General features: G+C 46.6%; 1 protein-coding gene across 6 annotated transcripts in view; it reads right to left on the minus strand.

Moving 5' to 3' along the window:
• Positions 1–9,788: 9,788 nt before the first annotated feature.
• Positions 9,789–16,426, minus strand: part of NTPCR (nucleoside-triphosphatase, cancer-related) — a 164,851-nt gene continuing 158,213 nt past the window's right edge. For 2 of the 6 annotated variants that reach the window (XM_069644842.1, XM_069644846.1), the window contains exons 2-3: positions 14,039–14,126; positions 9,789–10,645 (exon numbers count right to left, since the gene is read on the minus strand). In XM_069644842.1, coding sequence (XP_069500943.1) covers positions 10,051–10,645; positions 14,039–14,126 — 683 coding nt within the window. In that variant the 3' untranslated portion in view covers positions 9,789–10,050. Of the gene's footprint in view, positions 10,646–14,034; positions 14,127–16,426 lie in introns of all 6 variants that reach the window. The other 4 variants (XM_069644843.1, XM_069644847.1, XM_069644844.1 and 1 more) reach the window with 3 other exon arrangements.

Genomic DNA, 16,426 nt, shown 5'->3' on the forward strand with positions numbered 1-16,426 from the left:
TAAGGCAAGCAGACTACCCAACTTTTGGTTTCCCAGTGCACAGTTCTACTTGCATAGAAAGCCTCTGTTTAAAGTTCAGGACGGCCAGCTGCATGTCAGGACCCTCTGGAAAGATAGGGCAGGAATCTGATCACTCAGCTCTCAAGGATGGCCTCCTGCTCTCCACCATTGGACCCAGTCAGCTTTAGGCCATCTTAGCACTAGACAGCTCCACCCAGATGCACTCTCAGCAGTCTCCCCTGGTGTTTCCTTGCAGCTGTCAGATGTTACATTTTATCAGCGCTCTTCAATGGTAAATTTCAACAGCTCTGTCCCCTCCTCTTAGTGCAGTCCCCCTTATATAGCAGCGATGACACCACCAATTTTACAATCTTGGGGAAGTACCCTACAAGAGGTTACCCAAAAAGGATTGGACATTTACCCTTCTCTCCCCTCCCAAACCAATCCTGCCAGTCAAGATTGGTTTAGGCGTCTGGAGCAGACATATGGCAGCTTAATTTACAAGTCCCATTTGTTCTCAGATCACATTTTTGCAAAAATCTAGTTATGTGGGAAAACTTTATAATTTTACTAATGACTGACATAATGTTACGCTCACCTGGTATCCACAGGGACGCCACCCAGCCGGGTTACTCTCTGGTATGCTTCTCAGCTTTGCCCTGATGTGGTCTGCGGGGAAGGTTCTGCCTGAAAATACAGGAGGACTGTGTTCAAGACTGACCGACTGGGGTAAGTATCCTCCCTCCACCCCTGTATGATTTTAGTCCCTCTGGCGCCCTCGCCTCATCTTGTGGTAGAATTAGGCGTGCTCTCCGTTCTGCCTTCTTTGCAGGGGCGTGTTGTCTTTCATGGGCGAGTGCGGTTCAGTTACTTCACTTACGCCGGCGTGTTTGATATTGTTCAGGTAGGTCTTATTGCTGTTCTTTAGTTGTTGCTATCCTGCATGCCTTTCTTTGTTTAAAATGTCTCTTTTTCTCCCTTAGGTATGCAGAGCTTCAGCGTGGCAAACTGGCTTGGTTGAGCCCCGCTGGTAAATGCTGGCGCATTAAGAGCGCTATGATGCGGTAAGAAAGCGCTATGCGTAGCGCTGCAAAGTCTTGCCTTTGCTAACCCGCGTTTTCCTTCCTTGTAGGTTGCGGTTTTCTTCAGCGCCAGTGGAACGTGCGGAGTGGTGCCAACCAAGAGGCGACCAGCCAGGTAAGCCTTTTGAGCAGTTCGTAATTTGTAAATGTCTCCACTGATTTCTTTAATGTTGCCTCTATCTTCCTCTTTCAGATCGTTCTGTCCGCCAGGCGTGCAGATTCGAGGAAGCTGTTCTCAGTAGCTGCGAGTGTGTAAAGATGAAGACTGCAGGAAAGATGCTGCTGCTAATGATGTTCCTTTTGTCTCCTTGCAGGTTCTGCTTCTCCGAGGTTCGAGGGAATAGCTGGACACGGTGAGCGTCACGTTGCAAGCTGCAAAGTAACACGAAGCGTGTTGTCTTGCTCAGGTGTGGTTTAAATAGCCCCCAACAAAATAGTCCAGGTAAAGTAGTCCCTAGGCTACCACACCCAAAACACTAGACACAATAGCTTGGTTCTTGGGAACCAAGCTATGTGGATGCCTCCATGTTGGCTGACAATACAATAAAGTAGTTCCCAAGCACATTGTTTTTCATGGTGTATGAGCCTGGCGCCATAAGCGCCAGGACTGGCCCCATGAGGGCTTTTGAAGAGGATGCTAGGCTCTAGAGGCCCGAGTCCTGACTCCATCTGGCCAATGGGTTTGCCAGAGGGGTTTTGGGCGAGGGTCGGGACACATAATATTCATATTTTCCTTTTCAGCTAATCGTGGATAATTTTATGAAACAGCTGGGTCCAAACCATGTTGATGACTGTTTGGCTATTTTCTGCCGTTTTCACAACAAGCATAATAGTTATGGATATGTAATTTAACATATTCTTAATTTTTCCCTCCACCCATTCATCAACTCTCATATTTGGAACCTTTTCAGATCAGCCAGAAACCCATTTTACATGGCCATTACAGTTCCCGGGGTCGCAGGTTGATGGATTTTATATCTCCACAATCGCCTGGAAATTACATAAAGAATAACACATACACGTAATCAGTACAACTTTTGGTTGCTGAGAAAAAGGCCTAAATGATAATAGTGCTTTAAAATGAATTGTGAATCTTCGTGTGGGACAAATTGCCATGGTCCTGCCTGAAGGCCATATGGTCTCACTGGGCCAGCCTGTAACCAGAGTTTTTATTATTCCCTTTGTGGTTGCAGCATTCGCTTTGAAATTGATTGCCTCCATTGCAACACCTTTTAGTCATGCTCCAGCCAAGGGGAACACTGGCCTTTTATCACCTTTAGCAGGACACACTTTATTGCAGTTGTAATTAGATGGGGGATGTCACTTTCCAATGGTGGAGTTTGTGGTGACATGTGTCCAACAGCCAGCAAAAGGGTTTGCCTAGAGACACTTTTTCATGAAAAAGTGGCTTTTCAAATGCCACTGATATTTTGTATGTGAAACATAATATACATTACTTTTTGTCAACACACAGCAGGTCTTTTTCCTTGACATTTTTCCTGTTAGCAGTGGTATATTTTCACATTTAAACTGCAGACAAACATGTTGAGCAGTTTTTGGGGTCAGTGTTTAAAAATCCTGCTTTTCAGGTGACAGGGACCTTGTTTTCCCTTGCGGCCACAAGCAAAGTGGTTTTTGTGTCAGTGTTGACAAATCTTGCTTTTCCCCAATTTAGAGCTTGGATCAAATTGCTATACTCCTCCCCCACTGCCAGAGTCTGCACCCACGACCTGTGCTCAACTCAATTCCCCGATGCCAGAGGCACGAGACAGGGCTGCTCCTTCTCGCCGCTAACGTTCGCTCTGGCCATTGACTGACAATATACATTAACGACATGCCTACGATTGTCGGGTCCACCTGAGATCATCTCACTGTATGCAGACAACGCCATACTCTTCATCCGCCAACCTGAGCTAAACCTTTCCCCAATACTGGAGGACGTTATTCGTTTTGGCGAACTGTCAGACCTCCAAGTAAACTGTACCAAATCCATGCTTTTCCCACTGATGGAGGCCACCACCCCTCCTTCGGACCTCCAAGGATTTGCATGGGCACAGTCAGAGGCCACATACTTAAGCGTAGTAATCGCACAAGACCCTGCTACACTAAACAATGCAAACTTTTGTAAATATTTAACCAATCTCGTTCTGAAGTGTGCGGGTTGAACGAAACTCCCAATTACTCATCAATCCCCCATTTCAAGCATGGATCGCCATGCTCGAAATGGGGGTACTGCCTCAACCACTATACAGATTCCTAAATGTCCAAACATGGCTGGGCCGAGAATTCTTTACAACACTTGTTAGAACCATCAATGACTTCCTCTGGCACTCTGGCGCAGTCCATCTGAAACTGGCAACATTAACTGCCGCAGTATCGAAAGGGGGACTCAGTGTTCCCAACTTCGCAACTTCACGGGGTACTGGATAGCTGCCCAAGTCCATTTTGTATCGTTCTGATTTATGCATACTGACCCTCCCCTCCACGTTGAACTGGAGTGCCTCGCTGCGGACAACTATGACGTCCGCTCCTTGGTCCCCCCCTGCGTTACTAGATTTGAACCTTCCGATCCCATTGGCGCCACACTCCTAGCCCTAACCAAGATGTGGCATGCAACTGGCGGCATGCGTCCATTCCATGTGGACTTCCCCCTCTGGAACTTCCTGCCCAATTCCCCCTGGGTGGACACTGCAACTGTGGCTGCTTACTATCTGAGATGTATTTGAACAGGGCGCTTTCACTGAATGAAGCGACCTGCCTGGACCGCTACGGGGTAGGCCCTCTCGCTGGCTACAATATGTGGGCCTGCGACACGCAATAAAGGTCGGACTCCCCGACTTCACCACAATTCCACAAGATGACCCAATTCTATCAGAAATAATAAACACTGCAACCCTTATGGGTAAGGTCTATAGACTATACACCGCATTTCAGAGTAGGGCATCCCCACCGTTTACTAAAAACTCAGGGAATCCCGGGCCAGGGACCTGGGTGTCGAGGTGTCCGATCAGCAATGTGAATACATGTGTACCCACTCGCAGACAATCTCACTTAACTCTCAATTCAATTCAAGATACTGCATAGGTTCCACCATACGCCGATCAGGCTACATCGTATGGCACAGGACGACCTACCTACATGCCCAAGATGGAATTCTGATGATGAAGACTACATACACATGCTATGGTCATGCCCTCAACTCACCCGGTTCTGGAATGCATATGTACATCCCGCTCTGAAATGTTAGAATGCATCATCATCCCGTCCCCACTGACTTGCCTCTTTTATGAACGCCCCACATTAAATCACGACTTCAAGAGATTGGCGAGCCTGGGTCTACTTCTTGTAACCCGCTGTATCCTCCTGTTGTGGCTCCGACCCAGATCCCCTACATACGACCAGTGGCTCTGTGCTCTCACATGGGCGTCAGACACCAAGGAGTGTTGGCTACTGCTACAACCGAGCAGATCTAGACCAAGGAACATGTGTGGCCCCTTCCAACTTTACATCTCCTACTTGTCTGCTGACTCGGGAAACAAGGCTGGTGCGCCATCATCCCCTACTCCAGTCATTTGTTAGTCGGTATGTATTGCAATTTTTATGACACATTCAGTGCTAATTCCTCTCTGTAGGTCTTTAATGATGTTCTTCTGCTCTGGTGGACTCCCGCTCTTGTATGTACACCATATGTGGACTCACTGATCTACTATGTTACGGTCTGCTTTCTGTTGCATTGCCAAGCTTAATAAATAAAGTTTAAAAAAGAAAAATGAAGAGTCCCCAGTCTTCAAGCATGGGGCACGGTAGGCCAGTGAGCTGGATCCTGCCAATGGCCAACACCTCCCCCGTTGACTGCCTCTCCCGATGTCGTGTCCCCTGGCCTAGGCCTTTAGCCAGTCTACTCCGATTTACCGGAGCCAGGAAACACCACCCTTGGGTCTGCCCATCTTCTGCGAAGAAACAAGGACCCATGCTAGGGGTGTGCTTGCCTCGGAGTCGGGCTCTGTGCTGAAAAAGCGCACCCCTTAGAGCCTTCATAGGTTGCAGTTGCCATGGTAGCCGATTGGCTATGCCCCTCCTTCCCTGCCTGTTTTACCAAGGTTTTATGTTAAAAAAAAAAAAAGTAAAGAAAGAGAAACCTTGAACCGGCCTGGAGAGTCTGCAAGTTATTAAGGCCATCTCCATCTGTGATATGGGGTGTCATTGTGGGATCATCCAGGCCCGACACAGAGGCTGCCCACTACTCAGGAGGAAGATGCTAAAAGTAGTGCGAATCTCTCCAACAGCAAGATTGCCGACCAGGACCATACTCACTGCTTTAGGCTATTGCGACTAATCAACTTGCGGGGCCACCAGTGGTCCAGGGAGTAAGATCAGTTTCTAAACCATCAATCAGCCCCACACCTCTAGTACTCCAGAAGGGATCATAACAGATTGGAAACACAAGTAAATTGTCCAATTTTAGCAACGTGGACGGAACGCAAAGTGTTTCTCTGGTTAATTGAGCTCTCTGTGGCTGCTGATCAAAGTGCAGGTCTCCCTTGAAGATTGCGGCGAGAACAGACTGTCTCCATCAAATCACATACTTCTTCCCTCTGAAAGGGGTTGCCTACCTAAACAGTTGTCCCAGACAGGCCATTCATACAGAAGGGTGGGTGTTAGGCTCACCTGGTCTTTGCAGAGGCAATGGGCACGGTTGCAGCCCTCCCGGGGGTGAGGTCGCTCGGGTCCGACTTCTCCCTCTGCGCTTACGTGGTGACTGGTGGTAATAGGTGATGCTGCTAGGGGGGGCTTGAGTATGCCAGCTCGTGTGCCTGATCCCCTTCCAGACCTTCTCCCAAACTGTGATACCCATGGGATGTGCTGTCCCTGGAAAGCTCATCTTTTGGCGAGGACTCTGTCCTGCTGCTTCTGGCAGGGGTGCTTGGATGATCTGGACCGAGTTCCTTCACTGGTCCCTTGCACGTGGTAGTCCAGTCCTGCTGCGACTCAGCCACTATACTTCAGGTAAGTGTTCCTGTTTGCCTTTGTCTTTCCTCGTCTTTGGTGTTGTATTGTAAAGTTTGTTGTCTTGTATTGCTGTCCGTTCTACTTTCGAGGTTTGCTCTTTTGCTTTCTTCCCTTGCAGGTGATGTTGCCGGACCAGAAGAAGCTGCAGAACTCGAGGCGACAGCCGGAGGGAATGAGGAACGAAGGTGCAGTGGTACAGTAGCTGGTCAGTTGTTAACTAGGGGGCGTGCAGAGTTCAAATGCGGTGCAGCCCTAGGACGGATGTTCTAACCTTGTCGTCTTCTTCACAGGGCCCGGGTTTGTGGATGCGGAGTGCGGTGCTGCGGCGCCAGGATCAAGATCACTGGATGTCAGGAGATGAGTCTGCAGATGATGCAATGAAGCACCAGTTTCCTGGAGGTGAGTATGCAGGAGAACGCCCGATTTCAAAGGTAAGTAAACTGGTCCAATCGGCGGTGAGCATCACGTTGCACGCGATTGCAAAGTAACGCGAAGTACCGGCCTTAAGGATGGAGCAGCTTATATAGCTGAGCTTCTGAAGGTACACCCACCAGGTTCAGCCTGCCTGCCACACCTGATAAGTCAGCACATGAGGATGTTCTCTGGAATAAAGGCTTTCAGCTCCTGGAAAGTTCTTGTAAAATAAAAACACTCCTGCACTGAAATAAAGTCCAGGGCCCCTGTGTGTATAGGTCCCAAAAGGGACATAAGCGAGTCAAGTGACCCATTGCCCCCATCACTAGATGGTGTGGTTTGTGTGTTCTGGGGCCTGTGGCCATGACAGTTGGAGCTAGCTTCAAGTTGACACATTGCTTATCAAAGACGTGTTGTTTTCCTGTCCCCTTTTGTCAGTTCTGCGACCAGGCCTCTTCGCAGGCCTGCTTCAATTAACTCTCATCAGCATGCGCTCCCACCACACAGAACTTTGGCAATAGACAGGGCGGATCCATGGAGCCTTTGATGATATTTAATTAGGCTTGCCATGGCAGCAGGAAGGTGTTGCCTTCCCCCTTCCTGAGATGCTTTGATGTACCTGTCGCTGTCACATTCCAGCTGAACATGACAGGGGGGCTGCGTCTGTAGGCTGTAGCCACCCAGGGTACACGTGACTGTGTTTGTAGTGCGGCGAGCATAGGAAAATATGTGCGGTTTAGCCCCACACATTTTCCGAGGATGATCTCCCATCATTCAATTTCTTATAAAAACCGTAAAAAAGCCGAGGCGAGTGCACACCCACCATGCAGATGGTCGAATTCCTCACAGCTATGACCTATGGAAGAACAAGAGGATGAGGAGGTGGTGGTGGTCCCGTCGATAAGGGTAGGTGCTTGTCATGACCAGGCTCCCAGTGGAAGTCCCCAAAGGAACCTATTGGAGAATCCCTCCAAAGTCTGGCTTGGCACATCACTGGATGTGGGACCCAGAGTAATAGAGAGGGGTTACTATTGAAGCAATAACACCAACCTAATCATACCCGGCCAAACTATTACCCAGTTAGTGTGCAAGAAGATCCTGGTCCCGAAGGTGGAAGACCTGGGGACCCCAACAAGACCCAAACACTGGTTTGGAGTGGATGGTTGTGCCCAAAAAATAATAAGATCTGCTGTGGTTGCCAGAGCCTGCCACATCAAGAATGGCAGGAGCCCAAAGGGAAGACCTTGGGCTGAAAGCCAGCCTGAGAACATCAGCAGTAGGTGACCAACTGCTGATGTCCCAGCCCCTCATCGAGAACAAGGGATTTCGACAAAATGGCAATGATCATCCGGGAGAGAACTGGGTCAATCAAGACCATCTTTGGAGCCTTTACCAGAAGGCTGCAATGGGGTTGGTCCCTCCAAAAGGGAACTACAAAGCATGAGGGACTGGAGCAGACCACACTGCCCCTGCAAGAAGAACAAACAGGGTTGTGATCTATACAGCACCAAAAAGAGAGCCACTAAAGTCAACCAAGAGGTCTGGATATCGGGTGAAAAAACCCTGACATAAGGGAACCTGCAGCCCAGGAGAGAAGGTGGAGCACCACCGTGGAAAGGTCCAGGCCAGTATATCCATTCACAGAGAGGGAAACAGAAGTTCCCCCTCCAAGAGGAAATTATTAGTTCAACAACAGGACATTTGTCGGAGATGGGGATCTGGTCCTTCAACTGTGTGAAGCAGGGTCATACCGATCAGTCCTGTGCAGGGCAGCTAAAGTGAGAATCTAGAGGAAACTCGTGAAACCCAGCCCCAGGGAGGACCTCCCCAAATTCCAGAAACAGACTGCGGGGTGAAATTTGAAGATCCAGATGTCATCGCAAACCCAGGATCCAAAGACGCAGAGGCCTTGGAATTCCAACAACCTACATCCTGGGCTATCTGCTCCACAGGAGCAACACATCAACAATTTCACCTTTCAGTGAAGGTCCAAGGGAGAACAGCCCTAACCCTGCTAGACCCTGGGAGTCGAAAGACGGCCATCAGAGCTGACCTGATCTCCCAGGAAGAGCCAAGTCCTGGGTCACTGACACTGATCATATGCGTCCATGGGGATATGGACCTTTATCCCTGAACCCAGGTAGAGAGCTGGATCATGGAAAAAACGTTTTGGGTCCCTATGATAGTAATGCCCAGGCTGCCTGAAGAGGTGCTCTTATGGACCGATTTATTTTTATTTCATCAATGCCTCTAGAACCAATAGGAAAACAACAGCAACATTTCCTACCTTCAGATAGCCAGAGAATTCAGAGGAGACTTCAGAAAATGTGGAGGTATGTGACCAAATCAGGGTATTAACTTCAGGCAGGACACACAGGAACCACTCCAGAGCCAGGCATGTAGAAAAGGTAAGTTGCTTTAAATGTTTCAGTTCAAGTAGGAAGGTAACACTGGAGAACAGGTAATATGCTTCTACCTCCTCTGGCTCTCTCTGCCTCTCCCCAACCGTCATCCCTGGAACCCTCATGCTCCCTAGGTTCCAGGCCTCACACCAACACTCCAAGCTCCACTACTCTCACACACACAGCTCATCCTGCCAGGTGCAACGCTAGGCGCTAGAGCAAAGCTAGGCGTTAGGCCACAACACGGCATATGGTGTAAAGTATAAATCATTCACTTAATTTGAAGCTTAAGAAAAAGGGTGAAGTAAATGAATGTTATAAGTAATAACGTTGGTTCATGTTTTTCAGAAGTAATTAATATCCTTGAAAAACATTAGACCTACTAATTCAATAAACTGATGCAGAGGAAGGGTACCATGGACCCTTCCGCTAATCCTAAAGCTGAAAGTCTACGTCATGCAATTTGAATTCAGAAAGTCCAAAAAGTATCAAATGTATAAATATGCTGCCATACTTTTCTTGGAAAATTGTTAAGAACTAACACTCATTCAGTATACATGGATGGATAATAGTATTTAATCTAGGAAGCTTCCACCCTTGGTGGACTATTATCGTGTACCTTGGATTCTGTGGTAAAAATTGACATTTTTGACATTGGCTGAGAAAGGTAGTTCATTTTACTAGAGAGTTTATGAAATAGAATGTGATGGTTTTCAATATTTTGTCTATTTCTTTTTATAACCTTAAGTATCATGTTGGTTAAATAGGGGGGGGCTCATTTTGTGGATTTGTCACCCTTTATTCATGCTGTGTAAGAAAACAAAATTAAAGAATGCAGTGCGAAGTTAGTTTCTAGAACAAACTCAATCTGAAAACACGGTTGTACTCCATAGATATAAGTATATTCTTTGAAATAAGTAATCCACAATGTATTATTTCGTGCTTGGTTCACTAAGCACATTCAACCTGTCACTGTAAAGAAAGCTTAAATTATATTATCAGAAGAAAAATGGTTTCTAAATTAAAAAGTAAAACTAAGAAAATGTCAGAACTCGACTTTGAAGGAAATGGTTTAAAGTGATGAGCAATAGTAAGAACCAGGTCTGAATGGGTTAGTAGCTCTTCATCTTCTCAGACGTCTTCTACTTTCTGCAGTTATCGACAGTGGTTATTATCTCTTGCAAAAGACTGTTCCTGTTTTCTTTTGTAACAGAGAACACCTTCACGTCTCCTCTCTGTCTTATTTCTTCCACGAGAATCAGTGGCTTCCCTTTAGGCACTGGTATGGTACCCAGCACAGCTGCGCATTCGCTGTCTAGAATCTCGCGCACAAGTCGGACAAACGGCTGGCTAAAGAGTTCCATTTTACCAATCTCATCGATGACACATACTCTTTTCTCGCCGCCAACACCAGGACCAGTTTTAACATCTCTCAACTCGGGGAGCGCCACTTGTTCGAAAGAAGGAAGATCTACGGAATACTGTCCTACACGGCATTCCCCCCTCCCACTGTGTGAATCAGAGCCTACTCTGGACAACGTGCCACGCCTTCCGGACAGGGTGACAACATCAAATCCAATTCTTTTGCCGCATTGTCTGACTTCTTCGGTGTAAAAGCCGTCAACAAGCACAGCAGAGGACTTTAGGACATCGATGGCTTTCTGGACCAGTGTTGTCTTTCCAACTCCCGGGGCACCAGTGAGGAAAACATGTCGGGGCATTCTTGCGAGCAGCTTTCTACAACCGAAAAAAAGGTAACAAACTGAGCTTAAATGAAACGTCAGAAGAAGATAGATTAACATCGGGCAAAATTATAGCATGCATCACTGATTGTCTATGTAGAAGGTATGGAAATTAAGACCAAATCGAGATTTAGGCAAACAGTTAATCAAAATGCAATACAGCTTCGGACCAATAGGGTCAGTTCCCACCACTGTCCATCTTTCCACCCCCACCCGCTCCAGTCCTGCCATCCCCTGTGCACCTGTTGGGGAGAAACCTCCCCCAACCCCTGCCGCAAGGAAGTTTATTCCACACGTGGCGTAGTTTACTATGGCACAGAATTGTGGGTTTCGGAGAATATCCAGCGTCTCTTGGCTATACTTAACACATGGGTGCCATATTTTTGAGAATTTTCGCTAGGGAATTGTTCAGGGTCGCCATGATTTTCCAGTTGCCCAGGTCTCCCATTTTCTAGCCCACCATTGGTTGAAAATAGGTCCATTAAAGGGACTGTGATGCTTGGGCCAGAGTCAGTCGGGCCGCACTGAGGAGTTGTGTTGCTAAGAACGATGTGTCCTTGCTTTTGTCTATGGACTCCCTCTAGGTCGGTATTGCCTAGTGCAAGTGTGAGGGGGGGGAACAATGCTAAGCCTCAATTCAGTAATTCCCATAGTGCTGGAAAGAAACTCTTTCCAGTAGAATTGGGAGTTGGGGCATGACCACCACATATGTTCCAGTGTGCCAGTTGAGCCACAGCTCCACCAGCAGAGAGGTCGATGTCCCGAGTAGAGCTTGTGGAGCAGGTTGGGTGAATAGTACCAGCAGCCTCATAACTATAGGAGTTTTCTTTGATTTGGGTGCATTCGGAGTGCTTTTGAGCCCTGGCCCAAATACGCAACCTGGAGTATTTCTCGTGGGAGAACCTTCTCCCAGGACGCCATATCTAGGAGCTTTTCTTCTGGATCAGATCTGTCAAGCAGTTCATAGATCTGTGCCATCTGACTTTTGCCCATGAGGTCGGATTTTAACAGTTCCAGGGCTGTTGGCTCCCTAGTTCTTGCTAGTTGAATTTCAGGGTTTGCAATCCAATGGTGCAATTGGCAGTAATGAAGCCTTTCACTCTCCGGTAAGGAGAATTTATCTTTAAAGTCCTTGAAGGTACAAGGGCAACCCTGGTGATAGCAATCTTTGAGGAGACCCAAGCTCCACTTGAACCAATGCTGAAAGGCCCCAGACTCTAATCCTGGTGTGAAGTCTGGATACTGGAGCACCCGTGAGAGGGGACCAAGGCCCGGTTTGACACCCCATAACTTATGTGCCGCGTCCCAGTAGAACAAGGACGTGATTGTCGATACTAGAGGAAGGCCTCTGTTCAGCTTTTTATGCCTGTTCCTAGCTAAGAGCATGGACGGATAGAAGCGAATGGCGGTTTGCTCTAGGAGTGGCCATCCTGATAGTGTGAATTTTTGATCCCATTTGTGAATTTGTGCTAACTGAGTGGCCAGTAGGTACCTTCACACGATTGGGACCCCCAGGCAGCCTACCACAGTCGAGCGGGATAAGACATTTGGGAGATTCCTGGGTCCTCCTCCCCCCTCAAATAAAGCTACAAAATGTCTTCTGGAGGTTTAGTAGGAATGATTTTGGGATCCGGATTGGGAGGCTGGTAAAGGAGTATATTAGCATCAGCATTATATTAATTTTAACGGAATGGTTCCTGCCCAGGCAAGAAATCTCTTGTGGCTTGACCATTTTAGGGGATATTTATCTTCCAGTCTGCGGTACGCAGTCTCTGTCCCTGGAATATGGAGGCTGTGAGATTTGGTGTAATTGATAGTGCATCCGGCTATTTCTTTGAATGCCTCGAGTTCTGAAGGTAAGCGTTTTGCTGCGTCCCCAAGATAGAACATCCGCTTGAAGGACTTTTTTTCCTGGGGAGACGCCCTGCACTTGATTCCCTGGATCTTTGTATTTGCTTTGATGTTGCACGTGAGGGGCTCCATTGTTAGCGTGAACATGAGAGGAGATAAAGGAGATATTTGCATTTCTCTGCTGCACCGTCACTAAGCATTGCCCGGTTGACAGCGAGAATTGTTGGCAGAATTATTTTCTCAGCATCTGTAAAGGGCTTTTTGTTTTTGCCCAGATAATGTGGCAAGAAGCTTCCAAGGCATTTGCAGGTACTGAGGCCACATTTTTAAACGTGTCTTTCTGCTTTTATATGCCTTGCAGCTGCCGTACAAACAAATCCCTGGCCTTTTTTGCTAAATTATTATGTTTTGTTTCCAAATGCCACCTTAATTGTTTTAGCTCCAGGCTTGCTAATGTAGCGCCACAAACCACACAGTGCAGCTTAACTTGTCCAGCAACTGTGATCCATGTGAATCCAAAGTCCAAATTAGAGACAACATATTTTTGCGATTTCTTTTGTCCGTTTCCACCTCTTCTGCTTTTCGCTTGAGATTCCTTCCATCTTTGGGCACTAGGAAACAGTCCAGTTCTAAGTGATATTTCTGCATTTTGAAGCCTGAACACAAAAAAAGGATGGATTTTTTCAGGCCGTTTTTGTACCGCTTTAAAATGCGGAAACATCACATACTGGCCCCCCCCCTTCCCCACCAGTTCATTAACTCCTTAATTAACCCCTCCCCAAACCCACAATTTCCCCGCCCACCCCCACCCCCCCAATCAACACACACATCCTACCCACACACAAAGTCCAAAACTCACCTCTGGGACTACTCCGCTGGGGCTCACAGCGCCTGTCAGCCCGTGTGGGCACTTGTGTGTGGCAGGTGTTTTTCAAGTATGATAAATAGATTTAGAAAGACTGCTCTGTTCGGTCATGGAGCGGTCTTCATAAATCCACCCCATCGAAAAAGATAGGTTTCACTTAATACCAACGCTCAATCTAAAAAAGGAGCCTGAATCTGTGAAAACATTGCAAACCCTTACTTTAATTTATGTCACATTTAAAAACCATTTCAAGTTTTCAAAAATTAAAAATTATTCAAAAGATTTAAAATGGCAACCACCACATGCAAAAATAAAAAAACTAAATCACATGAAAAGGCTGGGCAAATTTTTTTTTTTAAAAAAATGTTTCCCAAAAGAAACCATGTGAACAGCTTGAGGGGAAGAAAAAAAAAAACTTCAAAAATGGTTCAGAAATACTGGTTGGACGAAGAAAAAAAAAATTATAATAATAAACACATTTATACAATTCTCAGAAGACTCCCTGTTCAGATCGTGAAGTTGTAGCTCGAATTCTTTTTTTAAAGTGTGGTCCTGGACTAGGCCATAGTGAGGGCGAACACCACACCTGGATGCACATTGCACAGGGCCGATATAAACATTAAGCACTTCTACTCAACCTATGGTACCTAGGGAAAATAAATCCTTACCTGCCTGTGTGACTGGGTCAAGTGCTTCAATGGATTTTTCTTGCTGGCACACAGGTGGTTAGGTTGACACACCGACGTTTGGCGCGATGCTGCTGCAATGAAAACCAACAGTTAACCAAGGATACATGGTCTACCTGAGACTTAAAAAATAAGATTAAATGAGCAGTGGTTAAAAACAGCTCTTGGGTGTTAGGAATCAGCTAGTAAGCAGGACGTAACATTGGGAAACCAGGAGAGTCGACAGTGCACTGTAAAGGCAACTCCCACATAAGACATGAACTTTTAGTACTGCCCCAAACTGGACATGAGAAAGGAACAGCCTCAAAAATAGGTTTGAAATCCCCGATTGTGACCAACTATACCTTTAAAATTGGCCCACCATCACCCACAGCAAAATGCAGTCGTTTTTAAAAGAGGCATTCCTACTACAGATGTCAGGATTTATTTTATGGTGTCATTGCTGCTGGGGACTTTGCTGTCCAAGATGGGATGATAGAGCCAATTTGTGTGCCTGCAATTGAAAAGTTCAATAGAAAAATATTACAGATTTCCCAGATGGACTGTACCAGTATGTGCACACTACACTCTGCCAGTCTGCACACATCCTCCCCCGCACACAAAAGGGGCCTAGAGTGTAAGGTCCTACCGGGAAATCTCCAAAGTTCCCTATAGGCCAGTCCACCTCATCTGGCAGAAAACAGAGCAGTCAAAGCACATACCTGAAAACGTGACTCATACCTAGTCACAGACAAAACAAATAGAGTGAGGGAAAGAGCATCAGTTTGTTACATTTTACCCTTTCTATTCCCTGCCTAGAATAGATGAGAAGTCCAGCCTGCTGGCATTCCATCATTCATCTACATACCTTACATAGAATCCGACACAGTAGTTCTTAACTCACTAAGCTAACTTTCAGAATCACTGAGTAATAGCCATGCAGCTTTTACTGTAGTTCGGTGATGGTGCTGACGTAGCAGCAGACTGCTGCGGCTGCCATGCCAGACATGAGGGGCCCTGGCTTCTTGGTGCCTCATGCAGGCGAAGGCCTGGCACCCACAGCAGGAAGATGTACATGAATTCCACTTTAAAATCACTTTTATGGCAGCGGTGCAACCAAAGTACTGTTGGTAATGCAGTGATTTTAGTACCTCAAGGGATGCATAGACTCGCTCTAGTAGATGGCTACCGGGGTAGCTCAGCAGGTTCACAGACCGTTACTGAAACGTTATATATACACAAAACACAAACAAAATAAATGTATATATGATACATTACTCACCGTAATCGTATTTCTGATGTTTGTACCTGCTTAGATTCACACGCTGTGCATAGGCCGACATCTAGTGGAAGCTGCGGAGTATTAATTTTTTTTTTTCCAAAACTCGAAAATGGGCATTGACACAGGGCGAACCAGTAATGCTATCCCTAGTGTGACGTCCACTGTACCCATGATCCCTCACGCGTCTAGGATCCTCAGATTGTATTTTTTCTGAGCATGAGGAGTAGTGCGAGTACAGATAATCCAAGCAGATATATAGATAAGACTACAAGCATCCATGCGCCTTCTCTCAGAGGGGAGGAAGGGGGGGTTGCATGTGAATCCAAGCAGATACAAGCATCAGAAATACGATTACGATGAGTAATGTATCCCTTCTGAGGCTTGTGGAATCTGCTTAGATCACATGCTGTGCATAGATTAGCGAGCAGTGTTAGAAGAAGGAGGTGGGATGTGAGAAGGGTCATGAGCAAATAAATGTCTTAGATCCGCTTGTCACACTTGGGTATCTGTCTTGGAATGGGTGTCAATGCAGTAGTGTTGAGTAAAAGTGTGAATAGAGCTCCAAGTAGCTGCTTTGCAAATGGTGTCAAGGGGTACATTTCCAATGAAGGCCAGAGTGGCCCCAATGCCTCTAGTAGAGTGGGCTCTTGGTGTGAAAGGCAGAGTTTTTTCAGAAAGGGAGTAACAGCTGGATAGAGTTAACAATCCACTTAGATATGGCATCTTTAGAGACGCAATCTCCCTCTTTGCCTGTAGCTACGGAGACAAACAGTTGGTCTGTTTTCCTTAGTGGTCTGGATTTGTTTACATAGTAAAGGACCGCCCTGCGCACATCTAGGGTGTGTAGTTTCACCTCAGCCGAGCTTTGTGGGTCTTGGAAGAAAGCCGGAAGCTCGATGGACTGGTTCACGTGGAATTTAGATATAAACTTAGGTGAGAACCTAGGGTGTGTACGTAAAACCAGTTTATCTTTATGAACCGTAAAGAAAGGATCATGCACTGACGGAGCCTGAATTTCACTGACCCTTCTTATAGATGTAATTGCTACTAAGAAGGCCGTTTTATAAGTCAGGTGTTTGAGACTGCTTTTATGCATGGGCTCGAATGGGGGGG

This window comes from Ambystoma mexicanum, chromosome 2p (assembly GCF_040938575.1).
Source record: "Ambystoma mexicanum isolate Mex_15411 chromosome 2p, UKY_AmexF1_1, whole genome shotgun sequence".
Lineage (NCBI taxonomy): Eukaryota > Metazoa > Chordata > Amphibia > Caudata > Ambystomatidae > Ambystoma > Ambystoma mexicanum.